This window comes from Amia ocellicauda, chromosome 17, assembly GCF_036373705.1.
Source record: "Amia ocellicauda isolate fAmiCal2 chromosome 17, fAmiCal2.hap1, whole genome shotgun sequence".
Classification (NCBI taxonomy): domain Eukaryota; kingdom Metazoa; phylum Chordata; class Actinopteri; order Amiiformes; family Amiidae; genus Amia; species Amia ocellicauda.
This window is the reverse complement of record NC_089866.1, coordinates 13,820,132-13,836,741: the sequence shown is the minus strand read 5'-3', so window position 1 is coordinate 13,836,741 and position 16,610 is coordinate 13,820,132. Positions and strand designations below refer to the sequence as shown.

Below are 16,610 nucleotides of genomic sequence, written 5' to 3'. Positions count from 1 at the left end.
AACAATAGTTTTTTAAATATGTGGAAGAAATGCCTCACAATATAAAGGCTGAAAGTTCTAAATATGTCCATACATCCATTTGTCCATACATCCTGTTAATTTAAAAATGGGGTATAGGTGGCATTCCACATTTTTCATTCTCTTCAGATTTTTTTAAAACCTTTCCTTATAGCTTCTTTCACAATGTAGGCTAGTGCTCACGGAATTATCCAATCCCCACAAGGAATATTGTTGGCAGTAGTGTGGTCCACTACAGGCGATGATCACTTACAGCTACAGTGCATCATACAGAGTCTGGATTCTGTTGAGCTTAAGATGTAAAAGATTATCGCACTGCTGATGCAATTGATCTGAACCAGCACCCATATATACTGATCTACTGAAAATGTCAGTAGCTACAAGATTCAGGAAAATGATATTTAAGGGATAACTAAGGAAAAACTCAGCTGCTATTGATTTTAATAAACATCACATCCTGGTTATTCTTGAGCAGATGTATCACTCCTGTTTAATCCACTCATGATGTCAGCTGGGACATTATTTCAAGTTCTTACTAAAACTTTCTCAGCCCTGTAGAACTGTAATTAAATTTTGATGGATTACTATTCATGTGGCCACTTGCCAGCAGTGTTTGCAAAAGCCAGTATTGTTCTATGAATGGCTTCCAACTGCAGATCTCCTTTGTAAAGAGTTCCCAATTAAGAAATTAATAGTGTGGTAGGATTTCTTTCATCATTCTCAATTAATTTTGCCTTGAGGAATGAGCAAGTCTTTACATGTCTTCAACGTGCTTGATGTTGAATGTGTGGTTCTGATTTTTTTAATTTAAAATCTGCACTGAACATTTTAAACAGACTATTTTAAATGTACCTTAGACAGTGGAATCCAAGAGGACGCCACATGCTGATGTTCCTATGTTTCTTATATTCTGACTCATAACTCATTTCTTTACTGAGTAACGTAATGCCTTTTTTCCCTGTGGAACTCCTGCTGTTGCCTGTGACTCACTTTGATAGGAATAGGGATACTGAGACTACCAAACCCATTCCACTGCCCGAGCCAGATTTGCACCTAGACCTTTACTGAAGTCCTAGGTTTGGAGAGCAAATGATTTAATGCTGCTGTGCCATACTGCCTTGTTTATTATTTGCTTGTTTTACTGGCTAGTGTCCCATCATCCCTTGGTTTAACATATGTTCTGTAATCTGCAACAGGATGATCAAACTGCTGGTTCGGTTAGGCAGCAATTAGCAATTGAACAGAGATGTAGCTCTCAAATCTCAAGTAGTTAAGCAAATTTGGTACAGATTATAAAAAATAAATAATATCCACATGGATCCACTTGGATTTTTTTTTGGGGGGGGATGGACCTCCCCCATCTGTTAATGATGCTTTTGAACTTCGTGTCATATGTAATGGAATGTAATTATAATTGTTATTTTGAAGAATATTTTAATCAACACTGAAATTTATTTGACTACTGTGTGGATTTTATGTGCAGCAAGATGATGAACGAATAATTCAGGATATTCAGAAGGAGGCAGAAGAGGAATTAAGGAAGAAGAACACGGGTAAGTCTCAAACGATCAAACCTAAATCACAAAATTTACATTTGTGAGTTTGTGAGTTGTATATTCAGAATACACAGGATGCTGCCAACCAGGAAGATGAGCCATCTCTCAGGAAGTTTAAATTGATTGATGGTATCAACACCCTTTCCCATGCAAATCAAAGATATTGAAATTGTGCCTCTGAACTAAAGTGATAACCCAGGCTTTTACCGTATGCTTGAAGAAATGTATAACTGCATCAATGTATGTTGACCGGAGTAACAGCCCTGCCAGACTCACCCTTGTTGTTGATGTTCCCACAGAGAATACAGTAAAGCGAGTGGGCCCTCCCGTGGAGGTGACTCCAGCCAAGGTGCCCCGCACTGTAGAACCAGGAGTCCAAGTTCACCTGGAGCCACCCCCCCACCCCCCTTTCCATGCACCGCCATTGCTGCCCCGACGGATGTTACCCCACCTCCCCCACCAGCCCATGAACATGCCCATTCACGTCCAGCCCATTCCTGCTCCTTACGTCCCTCCACTGCCAAACCTTCCAGTGAACTTTGAGCTCCCAAACTTAAACTTGGATTTCAATTTGCCTATGCACTATGGACCCCACCATCCCTTCTTCAGGCCTTTGTAAAGATCTGGGCTCTTGTTCCACACCAAAGGTTGCTGGAAATCAGCCTTTGTCAAGCCAAGGGAACAAGAGCAGGGTCCTGCCTCTTCTGTCAGGGTGGCCACCGTATGGATGCCAGTGGAGGAAGAGTTTGAAAGGCACTCATAGAAAATTCAGGACAAATGTACTGTTTTTTTCTTTTATGAAGGGGGGGCTGGGTTTGGTAAATTGTGAAAATGTATGGTTGCAATGGATCATTTCTCTGGATGAAAAAATGGAAGTGTAGGCTAGTTCTTCAAAACCTCTAAGGTTACAGATGATTCTTGCAAAGAATGTGGGCGGCCACATTACTGGAACTTAAATCAAGGGAGGACTGTGTTGTGTATCTCATCAGATGTTCTGTTGGTTTCTTTCTGTCCCCTTTGGCTTATGATTTTGACATCTTGACTTTGGCACCAAAATGGCTTAAATGGTGAACCTGCCAGAAGCAGAGAGACAAAATCTACACGCTTTCAATAACTCAGGCCTGGCTATTAACAATTCACATGTAAAACAACCATTTCAGGAAACTTCCTAAGTAAAAAGCCTCCCTTAAAGCGCTCACTGCTTGAATTTAATGAACATTTTTACGAGAAAGAAGAAAAAAATATTACTTTTTTTTTTTTTTTTAGGAAACATCAAGTGTGCTTCCAGGAGGTGCAATCATGGTCCAGTCAGTTTTTTCAGTTGAAGTTTTAGAATGACACTTTAATTATCTTAAACCTAAAGTATATATATTTGACAGGGGGTTTAGTTTTCCTTCATGCCTTTTATTATTTTGCTTACAGTGTTGATGAAGGTAGAATATTTCTGTCCCCAAACACATGCGTAAACCGCAACAAACCTTTTTTTAACCTATTTCATTTATCAAGAGCTTGCACGTCAAAATCATATAATGCTGCTAACATAAGTTGTAAAGCATACGTGGAAACTAACATTGTGTTACAGTGCAATAAAACCATCTTCAACTGATTCTCAACATTTTAAATTTTTACACACTTAGGCAGGGCATGAAGAGATGGCAAATACAATTTTAGATTTGATTCTGAGTAGTGGATCTAAATACCTCCATTTAAATGCTGGAATTCAGACCTTTGAAGTTTTAGGTTTTATTAAGTACAAAACTGTTACAAGAAAAGTCTGCTTTAAAACAAAGGAGAAGTGCTTTACCCCTGTGGTGTTATTTTGTACTATTTTCCCCACAGAGCTTGAACAACAAAAATGTTCACCCTGATGTCTGTCCTGTAAAGCCCAGCTGAGTCCAGTAAATTGTCTACATTTCTTTTCTTTACAATCTTACAGAGCACAAAATACACCTTCAGTGAATGCTGACCAGCCCAAAGCACAGATATTAGGGATGAAAGGAAGGAAACAAAAAATGGTACCAAAACCACAACATTTTCAGAATGAATGGTGCTCACTGGAGTTCTAAAATAAGATGACAAAATAATATATTCACAAAGATGAGTTACCACACCACATTCCCAGTAAAGGCAGTTTAAGTAGCATCTCAGTCTCAAACACAGGGAAAGTTGGGTTGCCAGGAAGTAGCTACCAGCTTAGGAAGCTTTGGAAGTCCATCTCCAGTCCCCTTTTTTACCAACAAATGATAAATCACTTACTCAATATTAACTGTTAACAATTCAAATTCTCTAGCAACTAGTCACACTGTTCTTAGTTTTAGGGTTTGTGTTCTACAGTCGTTTTTTCATTTTAATAATACAGTACCCAATCAGAATCCAGAGTTCTGCCAGTAAGACTTTGCGATACCTTTCTCATCAGAGTTTCTTCAGGGATGAGGTTGAAAGTCAGCATTGTTTACTTTTAGTGTATTTAATATATACTTCCTTGCTGTGCTAAATTAGTGTCCCGGTATGTCACATACACAGGACTCTGAGCAGCGTTCTTTAGGATTTGCCTTAAAACTACACCATTTGCACACTTTAAATTGAGAGACGCATGTGATTTTAAGTACAATTTTTCAGGGTGTGTTGGCTCATTACTGTTCCACTGTTAAATTACAAAATGTCACGTGGGTTTTGTAAATAAAGTGTTGTTTTTGAAGATTCTTCAGGTTTTCAGTTTTTAGTTTTTTGGAGAAGCAATGAAATGCACTCATCTCTAGTCTGTAGAATATGCACACAACCTTGAGTGGAACAGAACTGTAATTTGAGACATGGGAACCATAAGTAATGCCTTTTAATACATTGTTCAATAGAATTGTGTTTAAAATAAATTTGTAACAAATAACATTTGTGCAGCTTTATATTTATTGTCTTACAGAAACTTTAGTTTCCTTTTCACTCTCTTGAAAATGCAGATTAGAAGACAGATTTGCTTAATTGTGATTTACCATGTTTTTAATATGTTCTTTTGATCGTTAAATCTTGATTTTTGAGGTATGGTGGCCTGCAAGGAGCACTAGGAAAGTGAAAGACTGAGGAAGGGATCACAATGGAGGTGGGGGTAGTGTATGTGTGCTGCTGCCGACAGATGCATCTTCGTGCAAGAAATCATTAATCATCCCCCACCATCTGTGATCTTGTGTCCAAGTCTTGAGAAAAGGCAGTTTAACAAAGGGTGAGAGACCGTAAATATCGATCACTGCAAGACAAGGAATGAGCAAACAAAATCTCAATTTCTCCAGAAGAGAGAATGGCATATACCTTCCTGCTGCATCTATATGTATGATTTTTCTTGGACTTTTTCATAAAGAATACACAAGAAGAATGCTGCAGCAAAATGGATAATGGTGGGATACTATGGTAATTAAATGAAGGGTATTAAAGGTTCAACAGCCCTAAAATTTGCCAGTGCTTGAAATGTCACGGTCTGTCTGGGATAGTTTTCTCACACTGCAGACCTGCAGATGGAAGAAATCAAATGAGCAGCGGGGTTCTGGACGACCCCAAATGTCTCCAGCTGCTGTAACATGACTCAATATTTTACTGTGTTTTCATGGGTGTGTGAGAGAAGGGAAGATCCATCATGTAAAAGCATGTCTGCCAGGTCTGCTGTAGCCAATGTGTCCCATTCATGTGTTTCTCTCCTTTCTGACGTCAGTCTCTGAGCTGGGGATGCACTGTCTGGCATGCTAATGCACAACCCTCCAGACAAGGAGGGGGAGCAGATGCGAACTCATGCTGTACGGGAAGGGTTCAGGCCGTCCACTGCCGACTCGGCACAGAAAGAGCAGTGTCTGCCTGATGCAAATTCACAGGAGTCACCTGTAAAGGCAGATAGCTGGATAAATTCAAACTGGTGTGGCCTTGGTATTGTTGTTGAACAAATAAAGGAAAATATGCGTAAGCATTGACTGTTTTTATTTTTTATTTCTAACAATGAGTTTTGTTGTGATCTGCAGATAGGGAAAACTGAGGATTGTATTTTGTGTGGCTCAGGCTGTTGATGAGTTGCTTTGTGTGCTGCGTTTCAGCTGTAGCTCTCTTCACTCGCTCCACTGTGCAGCTGCAGAACAAAAGACAGGGCCGAGGAGTGGACTGACAGATGTGATGCAAGAAGCACTTGGAGGACAGGGATAGGGGATATAATTGAAGAGGAACTGAGCTGTAAATCGCTGAGGAATGACCTCCAATCACTGAACTCTTCAAGGTGAATAAACAAAGAGAAACCCATGCACTTCACAGGTTACAGATTATGGTATTAATTTGAAAGCAATAATACTTACTCTGCTTCTGAAACTCACAAGATTAATGGTCTGGAGAAACAATCTTCTAGATCTAGTAGTATAAAGAATGTAAAATTGTCAGTACCATCAATAAAATATATTTTTGAATCCGTTATATTGTGTACATAGAGAGAGAGAGACAACACAAAATAATTAAATTAATGTTTCAAGAAAGCATCTTTATAAACTGAAGTATTTCATTTTTGTCTCCTGGCTGTGGGGGTAGAAATCGTAAAAATCTGAGGATTTGCTTTTTTTTTTTTTTGTAAATTGTTAATATGTAAATGAAAACCCTAACACTTTGGCAGATGCTGGATAGTTTGAGATGTTTTTCATAGTTGTTACTGTATGATATACATCTTGATAAGAGTTCTAGCCTTAACCAGCATTAAATTCCTTGATATTTGGGGAGAGATTGTTTTCTTTTCCAAGAGATCTCCTAAAGGTTTATTAACAGACCACGTCACGGCAGGTCCCTGGTCTTAGTAGTCCTGTCTAGTGGTCATGCTTACACACATTTACTGTTTCATAGCCATGACAGAGAAGATAAAAGAAGGGCTGTTGGAAATTAGATACTTCTGAGCCCTCAAGCATAGCTGACAGTGCATTAGTGCATTACCCTATGTCTTCTGGACCATTTGTGTGGAAACGGAACCAGAGACCGGGGGCGTGAAATCAAAGAGACTGGAAATAATATGCTTTATAATGGTTTTTAATTATGAAATTGAAGATGATGTACCATGTAAATCTTGAAATTAGCATCCTTTGAATTGAGAAGCTTTCCGTTTTTTAAATATTGTAATGTCTATTTTAATATTTGAAGTGACAATGCTATGTTAATGACAATGTTAACATATGTAGATACAGTGCCATGCAAATGTATTTACCCCACTACAATGTTTCCTCATTTTCCTATCATCTAAGTTTGAAATAATGAACCTTTCAAATAAGACATTATAATAAAATCTACACAATCTACTCCAAACTGTTAAATAAGTTAGATTTTCAAAGGAAATGAGACGATTCTCAATTCAACCCCTTTGCTATGGCAACCTTAAATCAGTCCAAAAGATTTGTTTGAAAGGTTTCACATTTATTTGTATGGTCTCTGTCTCTGTGTAATCAAAGTGATTTAAGTTGACAAGTAAATTAATCTGTTTTCTGTCAGTTAAATATTGAATTTCAAGCACACACAATGATACGACACAACAACCATGAAGAGTTTTCTAAACAAGCAAAAGTGGTAGAGAAGCACAGATCAGGAGAAGGGTACAACACATTTTAAATGTTAATACGGTGAAGATCATCATTAAGTTGTGGAATGTACTTCATACAACCGAGTCACTACCCAGATCAGGCAGCTCTTCCAAACTTAGCAGGTGGGCAAGCAGGAAAGTGGTTGGGGATGCCACTGTGAAGCCAACAGTGACTCTGCAAGATTTGCAAAGTTCTATGTCTGAGATGGGAGTCGGTGTTCATTCATCAACAGTATCCCAATCCCAACACAGAGCCTTTGTGGGCAAGAGGCAGGATCTAGTATGGGGTTTGTGACAAAGCATGTAAATGACAATGCAGATATCTGGTAGAAGGTTTTGTAGTCAGACTAAACAAAAGCATGTTCTGGGAATGCTGCTCATCAGCAGGGAGTGGGAAGCTTGTCAGGATTGAGGGGGAAATGGATGGTGCAAAGTACAGACAAATCTTTGAAGAAAACTTGAATCAGCCAAGAATCAATACTGGGTAAAAAAAAAAAAAAAAAAATCAGCAGGACAATAACACACCATACTGGAATGGTTTAAAATGTAGAAAGTGAATGTCCTTGAGTGGCCCAGTCAAAGTTCAAGCTTAAATCAAATAGAAACCTTATGGCAAGACTTGATAACTTGCAGTTATCAAAGATCCCCCAACAATTTGTCAGCACCAGAGGCATTTTTGGGAGGAAGAATGTGTAAGAAATACATAGCATCCCACTGTGCAAAGGTGGTTGAAACCTATTCAAAAAGACTGGGCAGTAATTGCTGCCATAGGTGCTTCCATCAAGTACAGACCTAGGGGGCTGAATACTTATGCAATCAGTAAATATATTTTCTTTGCAGGTTTTGGTGAATTAATACTTCTTACCATATAAGTGTTAAGTTTGGTCATTAGAGTTTCGAATTTAAAAAAAGGTTTATTTAAAAATTGGCTCACATTATTAAAAAAAAAAATTGGTAGGGGGTGAATACTTTTGCAAGTAATTGTATATTGTGATATTCCAAAAGAAACACATTTTATTGAGGGATAAATTAGTATTAAAGAAGAGGTTGGAGACTTGAGGAGCAGCTAAAAGTAGTTCTAAAAAGTCATGTGCTGCCCTATAATTACATTTCTTCCAAGCATATCATTATAGGTCATCATAGAAGGTTTTTCTTTTCTTTATAATTAAGTGGTCTATAATAAATAAATAGCATCTACAACATTGGGCACTTCTTCATTGAATGTCTGTGTAGACATGTAGCAATTACCTGGTCCGGTTGGTATAAATTAATTCATTTGAACACCCCGGAAAACAAGGGCTGAGAAGGTCAGTCCTATTCCTTTCAAGCACTGACCTCAACAGCTTGTCCACAGTCTGTCCCGGCTACAAGTGGACTGACTCTTGTAACTTAATCTAAGACCATGTGCTTGACAGGCACTGGTGAGGGGAAGTGGGGAAGAGAGATTACATTTATTTTGGGAAACATTGATATCAGTTTCTCTCACCTGAGATGTTTCAGCCTCATGCAAAGAATATCATTTCATCTCCTTAATGATTTTCTTTTCTTTCTTGCAGTAAGAAACTAACCAATGAAGAATGTTTATGTGGCTTTACCCTGGTGGAGCTTCTTTTACAGGATAAAACTCAGGAAGTGAGGCTCAGGAAGTGAGGCTCAGAACCTGTATTTAAAGTTCACCCTTTTCAGTTGTATGTTTTCTTTTTACAATTAACTGACTGAAGAATATTCACTTATGATTCACTCATAAACTTATGAATCATTGTCTGGTTTGATGATCAAACCACAAAATTCAGTTTGTCAGGTTCAGAAAGCATTTGTTCATAACTTATTTTTTCCAAACTGTAAGGTTATAATATCCTTTCCTGCCCTTGGATTTAGTGGTGTATTTTTAGAACTGTGGGGTGTGGGATAAAAAGACAGGATGGGTTGAATACCAAAGGTGTCTACAGGACTGTTTGGTTAGTTCAACGCTCAGACCACTTCCTTGTAATTTCCTGAAAAGGGTTGTCATCTGTTTTCTGTGCATTTATTAGGAAGGGCAAGGCTTCTAATACTGACCTGACCTTGTATGTTCTCCAAGACCAGTTTTACTGATTCCTGGGACCGCCTGTACGTTTACTAATTATGCAGGCTAACTAAATCCTATCATTTTACTATTTTACTATATCAAGCATTTAGTTTCTGAACTTCATTTGAGTCTATCTTGTCAACGAGTAGTTTAAGAAGTTGTGCCATTATGCTTTTTATGATCATGATGCTTTGTAATTTCCAGCTTTGTCATGATTGGTACTATAATTAGTATGCTATTAAGAGGTAATGGCAATTTATCAGACAAGCGGGGGATATATTGATTCATGCATCTTAAGTAGGGTATTTTCAGGAACGAGGGACTGACTGAAGACAACTTTTAAACAATTCTTAATTTCAGGGTTTCATTATTCAGAGTGATTAGGAGTATATTTGGAAAGAACAGAAATGGACAGAAAAAGGACCTTGGAGTCAGCAGATATCACCAAGGGTTTTGTTCAATAGATTTGGTGAGTTAGTATTGCTGTAGAGACTTTTGTGTCATTCAGTTCTTCTGCCATGACTGAAAACTCATACTCTACACATGGGATACGTTTGCTGCATGCTGGTCTGTCTCTCTTTTTCTTACAGCAATATTTTTGTTTGAGATTTCCTTGTTTCTTTTTAATGAGGTGGCCACAGTCTCTTGTCAACACCTGGAGATGCAAGCAACTGTGCTTAATTGAGGTTCACGTATCAAGTGTCACAGTACATGGATTGGTAATATATGAGCGCTTACATGTATTCTTATCTGGAATCGAACAGGATTCAAATGAGTGATGTGCTTTGTTTGTTGCTTGTTTTGTGGACCGGTCTACTCTAGTTCTAGAGTTCCATGTTTGGCCTGTGTGAGCAGGATATCATGCCATTCTACAATAGCACAACACAGTCTGAGCTGCCACGAGCAAACATTTGAGTTATTCCTGAGCTGGTAATTATATAGAGGCTTACTGAGATATTTTCTCAGAAATAGACCGAAGAAGATATGTTTCCCTCTTCTTATAAAAGCATTTAAAACTGCCAGCATAGCAGCGTGCATCTCGCCAAGACATCTGCTGGCCTCACAGAGACATCACATAATACAATGTGCACTCAGCAGTAACACTTAACAAACAAAAATGATCAAAACTCAACTCCACACTGGTAGCTAACTGGGATTGGGTTTTATTTTGCTTATTTGAGTTTCAAAACTCTTCTTATCTGGTAAACCTTGATATTCACACACAATAAAACAAATGTCTGTAAATAAAGCACAAGTATCGATTCTGGAAATGTTCAACACTCAATTTATACATTCTTTTGCTTTTGGGGAAACATGTTTTGTTCCAATGTCCCCAGGACTACAGGGCCATCTGCTCAGCCTGGATTGCTTTTCATTGATCAGTTAGGCCAGCCTGTTTTTAAGTGAGGAATTATACCTATGTTGATATGGGTTCATTTTTGGGATTCGGATGCCATACAGGGTCTCCTAATGTCCATATCTCACCTTGAACAAGTGTTATGGTGACAGATCATTACATTTAAATTTTCACCTCTTATGCACTTTTTTTGGGGGGCTACAGAAATACATTTAACTGACCTTGGACAAGCTAAGACCTTTTTTTAGATCGTATTATTCTTAAGTCTTTTATTTGTATTTTAAGCACTGTGCTTTAGTACATGAAAGGCAGATCTACTCATTTAACACTTTAACTTTCAGTTCCTTTGTCTGGTGTTTTTTTGTCTTTCAAATCCTCTGTCATCCGACCCGTGTTCATTGAGCCACAGCATAAATCCTCATTCTTAACTTTAATCTCGTCCTGGAGTTCAGGAGGTCAGTGTGTTACAGCTGCACTGATCCTTGTGTTACTGAAATAATCAGGAAGTTGAGGCTAATTATTACTTTTAAAGACACAATTAAAAACCATCCAGCAGGGCCTGATGGGGGGGAGAGGGACATCCGGGGAGAAATGAAACAACACACTCAGTGTCTGCAGGGCATCAAATGTAGGATCTTTGCTTTGCCTTTTGAATGGTCTCCTTTACCACTGGTGTTTTCCACCCCATACTACTTGATTTCACTCAATTCTATTTCCATTCCGGGGGGTTTTGTTAATCTATCATTATACATCATTGTAGTCTCACTTTGTTTGTGTTACTATCAGTGGAGCCTCATTCATATACTATAATTGAGTATAGCTTTGGAATGTATAATGTATATATTTGGTAGAAATACTATGTACACATCTGAGATTCAGGAATAGCAGATTAAGAAAAAACAATCACCAAAGCTGAAATAAAAAGAGAAATAACATTATAATCTACCTCAACAAATAATGCTACAGCTGAGACTTGGAAGTGTCAATAAATCTGTTTTTCACTTATCAACTTGACGAACCAAAACTTCACAGTATGGGAACACTTTTTCTAGATAGGTGTGCATAGAAAGCTATTTTTTAACATTATAAACACTGCACAGTGAATAATACAAATTATATGTTATGGTGCAGAAGCTGTAAACAGCAGTGATCTTTTCCATGTCATCTGTTACATGTCTGGCTTTTCCTGTGATTTAGCAGTCTGACATTAATGGCATTAATGTTTTTAGAGGCTGTAGAAATGAATGTTTTGATTTCTGGCAAAGAACACACAGGAAACATTATAGGAAAGCCTGATAATCTGATCTTTTCAATTGCATTTTGTTCTCACAGTTGCTAGGCTACTTGCCATAGAATCTAAATTACTGGTAAATTCATACACAAACATATATATACAGCAACAACAAAAATTACAATACAAATGTGAATGTGTTGACCCTTGGCCTCTTTGAGAACAGATTACAGACAGGAATGCTGGGTTATTTACAGTATAAGCATCATGGGCTTTTTTTTCCATAAAGAAAATGTCAGCAGTTTTAGTTTAGTGGGTTAATCCAATAATCTTCCATATCAGATTTCTACTGCAGGTTTCCATTTGGATTAAGATCTATTTGGATCTATGCCTTTTTTCGCATTTAGTGTGTACTGACACAGGATTACATATCCCAGTCCAGTCCATATTGAGTATTAAAAGAATATTCTTTGGCTTCAATCAGCCGTAGATTAAATATGAATAGTTAATGATCACCAATTTAACCATTCTTCCAGTACAAACAGACATATATTTCTAATATATACTATACATATATCATCCTTTTTCTACTATACGTAATTATATAATTATATAAATAAACCTTTATTCTTTTTCCTACCATTGTCTTAAAGAAAAATAATAATATACAGGTCTCAACACAAGTGCCCAACACTTAGTCCTCATGGGTCAAAGTGTCTCCTAGTTTTAGTTCCAGTTGAACTCGTCATCATGTAATGGAATTAATTACTTGCTTCATTTAACCAGTTTAACCATTTCCTCTGGTCTTTGCCAGGGTGTTAGGAAATTAAATCAACTAAAAACCATGCTGAGCTGTGGCCCTCCAGAACTACAGCTGGGCCTAATTGCTATATTTCAACTGTATTTATCATTAATGTGTATATATGCAGTATAGAATTGAGATGCTTAACAATAATAACATAATTCCAGATAATCTATGCATGGAGCTGCACATATACCGTGCATAACCAGTAACACCAATCTTCAGCGATGCCCCGAGAGCTCTGACTCCTGAACACTGGGCTCCTCATTTATGAACGCTGCGCCTAAAGTGAGCCTTAGTGTTATCTGAGGGGGGATTGATCAGTGCATTAGCTCTGCTTTTTCCGTGAGCTTAGAGAATTCCAGTGGATACAAGCATTGTCTTAATCTGTCCTGTGTTAGTGTGATCACATTTTATTTATTACTATATATTATTATGTATATGGCACACCAGTCATGTTTTTGGCTCTTGCCAGCAACTCGGAAATGAATTAATCCTAATTGGATAATTTATTGAAATCAGTTTATACAGAGTCTATACGTTTCTTGCATAATACTTTGGCCATCCATCTGTCTTTTGTGGATCTGTGTGTTGTGTCTGTGTTGTTGGGGTGTTTTTGTCAAGAAGTTTGGTGTACTGGTAACTGGTCCCTTTACAAAAATTGTAACATTTAATGTAGTAAGATGTGTGGATTAATGATAGTCACTGCCTGCATATTTTAGGATATTTCAGCTAAGAATCCTACCAGACTGTAGTTACAAAATCAGCAATTTTTTGTTCAGTTCTTCTCATCGTCTTTCTAAAAGCACGAAACAGACAAATTAATATACTGGTAACAATAATTTGTAGCAAATAGCAAATTGACCTCTCACAAGCCATTGAGCAGGTAAATGACATGAGATGAACCTGCCAAAAACTAAATAAATAAAGGCTTGGATTCAGATACCCATAGGACCAGTGATTTTTTAATAAAATACTTCCGTGTCCCTCATCTCAAAATAACTACAAACGAAATTCTTGCTGCTGTCATACAGATCTTTTTGTGTAGTTGTTAACCATTGAATTACCTTCTGTAATCTCTTGCTAGATAAAATAAAATATTCTTAGAAAGTGTATAAACCAGTTTTTATACACTCCTTAAAAGAGGGTAAACCAGCATTGCTTAGTGTAATATAGAATATGGAATTGATTTGTTATATGCTAGGAAATTCTTAAAATAACTGCAGAATGGAAGAGACCATGAATATTTTAAGGGCGTAAAATGAAAGCCAGATTTGCAGCTGTTTTCCTGCAGCAGTCCCATAATGGTATGCCGAGAAGATTTTCTCTCTGCGTTTCACGCCATCAAATAAATACCTTTGTTACTGGATGCTAATCAATCCCATGTTTGAAGCCTAGCTTACCTTTCAACCACGTTTGTGAAATGGATGATCTCCCAATGTGTGTATACGTTTACAACACGGAAGCAAATGGCCTTGGTTTCAGACAACACCAGTCCCTGCCCCCCACCAAACCCTTCTTTTCCAGCACTTTCTAAACCCCCAGGATCCCCTCCCCCCTCCTGTCTCTCTCTCTCTCTCCCTCTCTCTCATCCACCCCTCCAACCCATGAATCCTCCAGCTCCGGTTTCTATGGCAACAGAGCCCTCGGATGTCTATGGTGCTGAGTAAGTATTTGCCCACGGAGCTCCACAAGACTTACAGAATCGTTGCAGCAGCATGGAGCAATGTTGATTTGCAAACAGGAATTATGCATATTAGGTTTGTTTTAAAATAGCCATGAATTATCTCACCCCGCTTTGCCTCAACTAATAACCCTGAAAGGACATCCTGTGTCCTGGGCGCAAGAGATAGTCTTGTCTTCGAGCACCACAGCTTACATTCCAAAAAACAGAAAAAGATACTTAATTTACCAGTGAATGTCAAGATCTGTGTCTGTTGCACCGGTTATGAAATGACTCAGCCCATTAACTTGCCTGCAACTATCTATCGAAAAGATTAAACAGCAGATAAAAGATATATAAAAGAAGCATGTATGTGTGACGTATTTATCAAATAATTTGTCACTAATATGTATTCATATGTTTGTGTTTATTCCTTCACCAAACCCATTTAGCATGGCCAGAATCCTACAGTACATTTATATATTGATGGAAACCAAGTTTTATTTTCAGTTAATTACCCAAGAAAAGATGGCTTTGTCCTGCCAACTACATTTTAACTTTTCTGGGGATTATAATTCACAAGACTTGAAAGAAACCAGATGAATAAATATGTAGGTAGCATGTGGACCTCTGGGACATGCTTCAATTAACCCTTCTGACACAGTCTTAGCCTGTTTTTGGTAAATAAAGCAAAGCGGATTACAGGGGAACTCTGGAGGCCTCTTATTATATTAAGTCTCACAGAGGAAGCATGGAGGTGGTGGTGCAGACAGCATGTGGGGAGGGTTTCTCCACAAATCAGCAGTTATCAAGTCAGATGGGTCGAGTGAGTGCAGCCTAGTGTTACTGACAGACTGCTCTGGCAAGGAGACAGGGCAGGAGCTGGGAACGTCTGACCCAGACTCGGCGCTCGTAAATCAGCGGAGTCTCCCTTTGATATTTAAGACCCACTGAGTGTGCAGACCGCCCCTCTTGCCACATGAGTGAGGAGGGAGTGCGCCATTTTGTTGGAGTTCTCAAGGTTAGCTAATATTGTGTCTTCTGTTTTCAAAACATCTTTTTTTTTTTTGTCCCACAGTCTACCGTGGCATTTATTTACTACAATCATGTCCAGGGGTGCACTGAGGCAGTGTCTCAGTGCACCCCTGGACATGATTGTAATAAATAAATGCCCCTAAATCATTTTGCCCCTAAATCACAAGCACACTTCATGTATATATAAATATATATATATATATATATATGGCTGTATTGTTGTTATGACAATTGGTAATACATACATTCTGCCTTACTAATACTAATACTAAAACTACTGTACTAATACGATAAGCTTTGAAGTAAGCCACAATACACTATTTTAAATACTTATTTCCGAGAGAGCAGTGGTACCTCTAGCATTGCGAGATCCGTGAGGTGTTTTTCTTTAAATAGTGAGACGAGGTGTTCTTTCCTGCAGCACAGGATGTCAATAACCATCAGGAAATAAGTACAAATGCAGGACGGGCAACAATGTGGACGGTCTTTTAAATTAGATCATATATAAGATCTATTTGTGTGTGGGGTTTTTCATTATTACTACATTATTGAAGTCTGTAGGTCAGATATATAGTTTATTTGAAATGATGTGCTCCTAACTAGACTTTACACAAATGCATAAAATAAATACAATGAGGCTACTTGGCTGAGCGTGTTAGGGATAGTGTTTTCATACGACCTTTTAAAGAGTCTCTAACTGCAAATTTAAAACTTAGAATTGTCACAGTTGCCCTCAGCTATAGTGCACGCCATTTTCTCTGCTATATCTACAGGAAAGCCTAGAACTGCATATTTATGCAAAGAGAAAATGCAAAGAACTGCAGCTGCAAATCATTCATTAAAACAAAATGCTAACCGTTCCGTTTGTTTAGCTCATTTCACGCTAAACTTCTGACTGGTTTGCATGTGGTCTTCAACTGTTACAGCAGGTACAAAACCTTTATACATCAGATTCTGGTTTTGAATGTAGGTAGTGTAAAGACACATTATCCTCAGCACAAGCATATCAGATCAGTCCTTGAGTGTCACATGGATTTTATTTCAGACCCACTCAAACGCCTTGGTTAGGTTTTCCGTTTTCGAATGAATCAGCAGCCAAGAAATATCAATATACAACAGATTTTTTCCATTCATTTCTGCCGCATTCATTCCCATATGTTCACTGAATTTCATCATTAATCTCGAGTTCTCTCATAGAGGTCACATGTCAATAAGATTTACAAGATTTTCCCCAAAAACTTTATATTACAATCAGAGCTATGACCTGCTTTTCCTACTTGCTGAACCGTCTTCAAATAAGCG

General features: G+C 38.0%; 1 protein-coding gene across 2 annotated transcripts in view; it reads left to right on the top strand.

The window, feature by feature from the left end:
* rnf216 (ring finger protein 216) overlaps nt 1–4,458 on the top strand; it is a 43,205-nt gene extending 38,747 nt beyond the window's left edge. For both annotated transcript variants that reach the window (XM_066689145.1, XM_066689146.1), the window contains exons 16-17: nt 1,502–1,571; nt 1,874–4,458. In XM_066689145.1, coding sequence (XP_066545242.1) covers nt 1,502–1,571; nt 1,874–2,193 — 390 coding nt within the window. In that variant the 3' untranslated portion in view covers nt 2,194–4,458. The remainder of the gene's footprint in view (nt 1–1,501; nt 1,572–1,873) is intronic.
* The last annotated feature ends 12,152 nt before the right edge of the window (nt 4,459–16,610 follow it).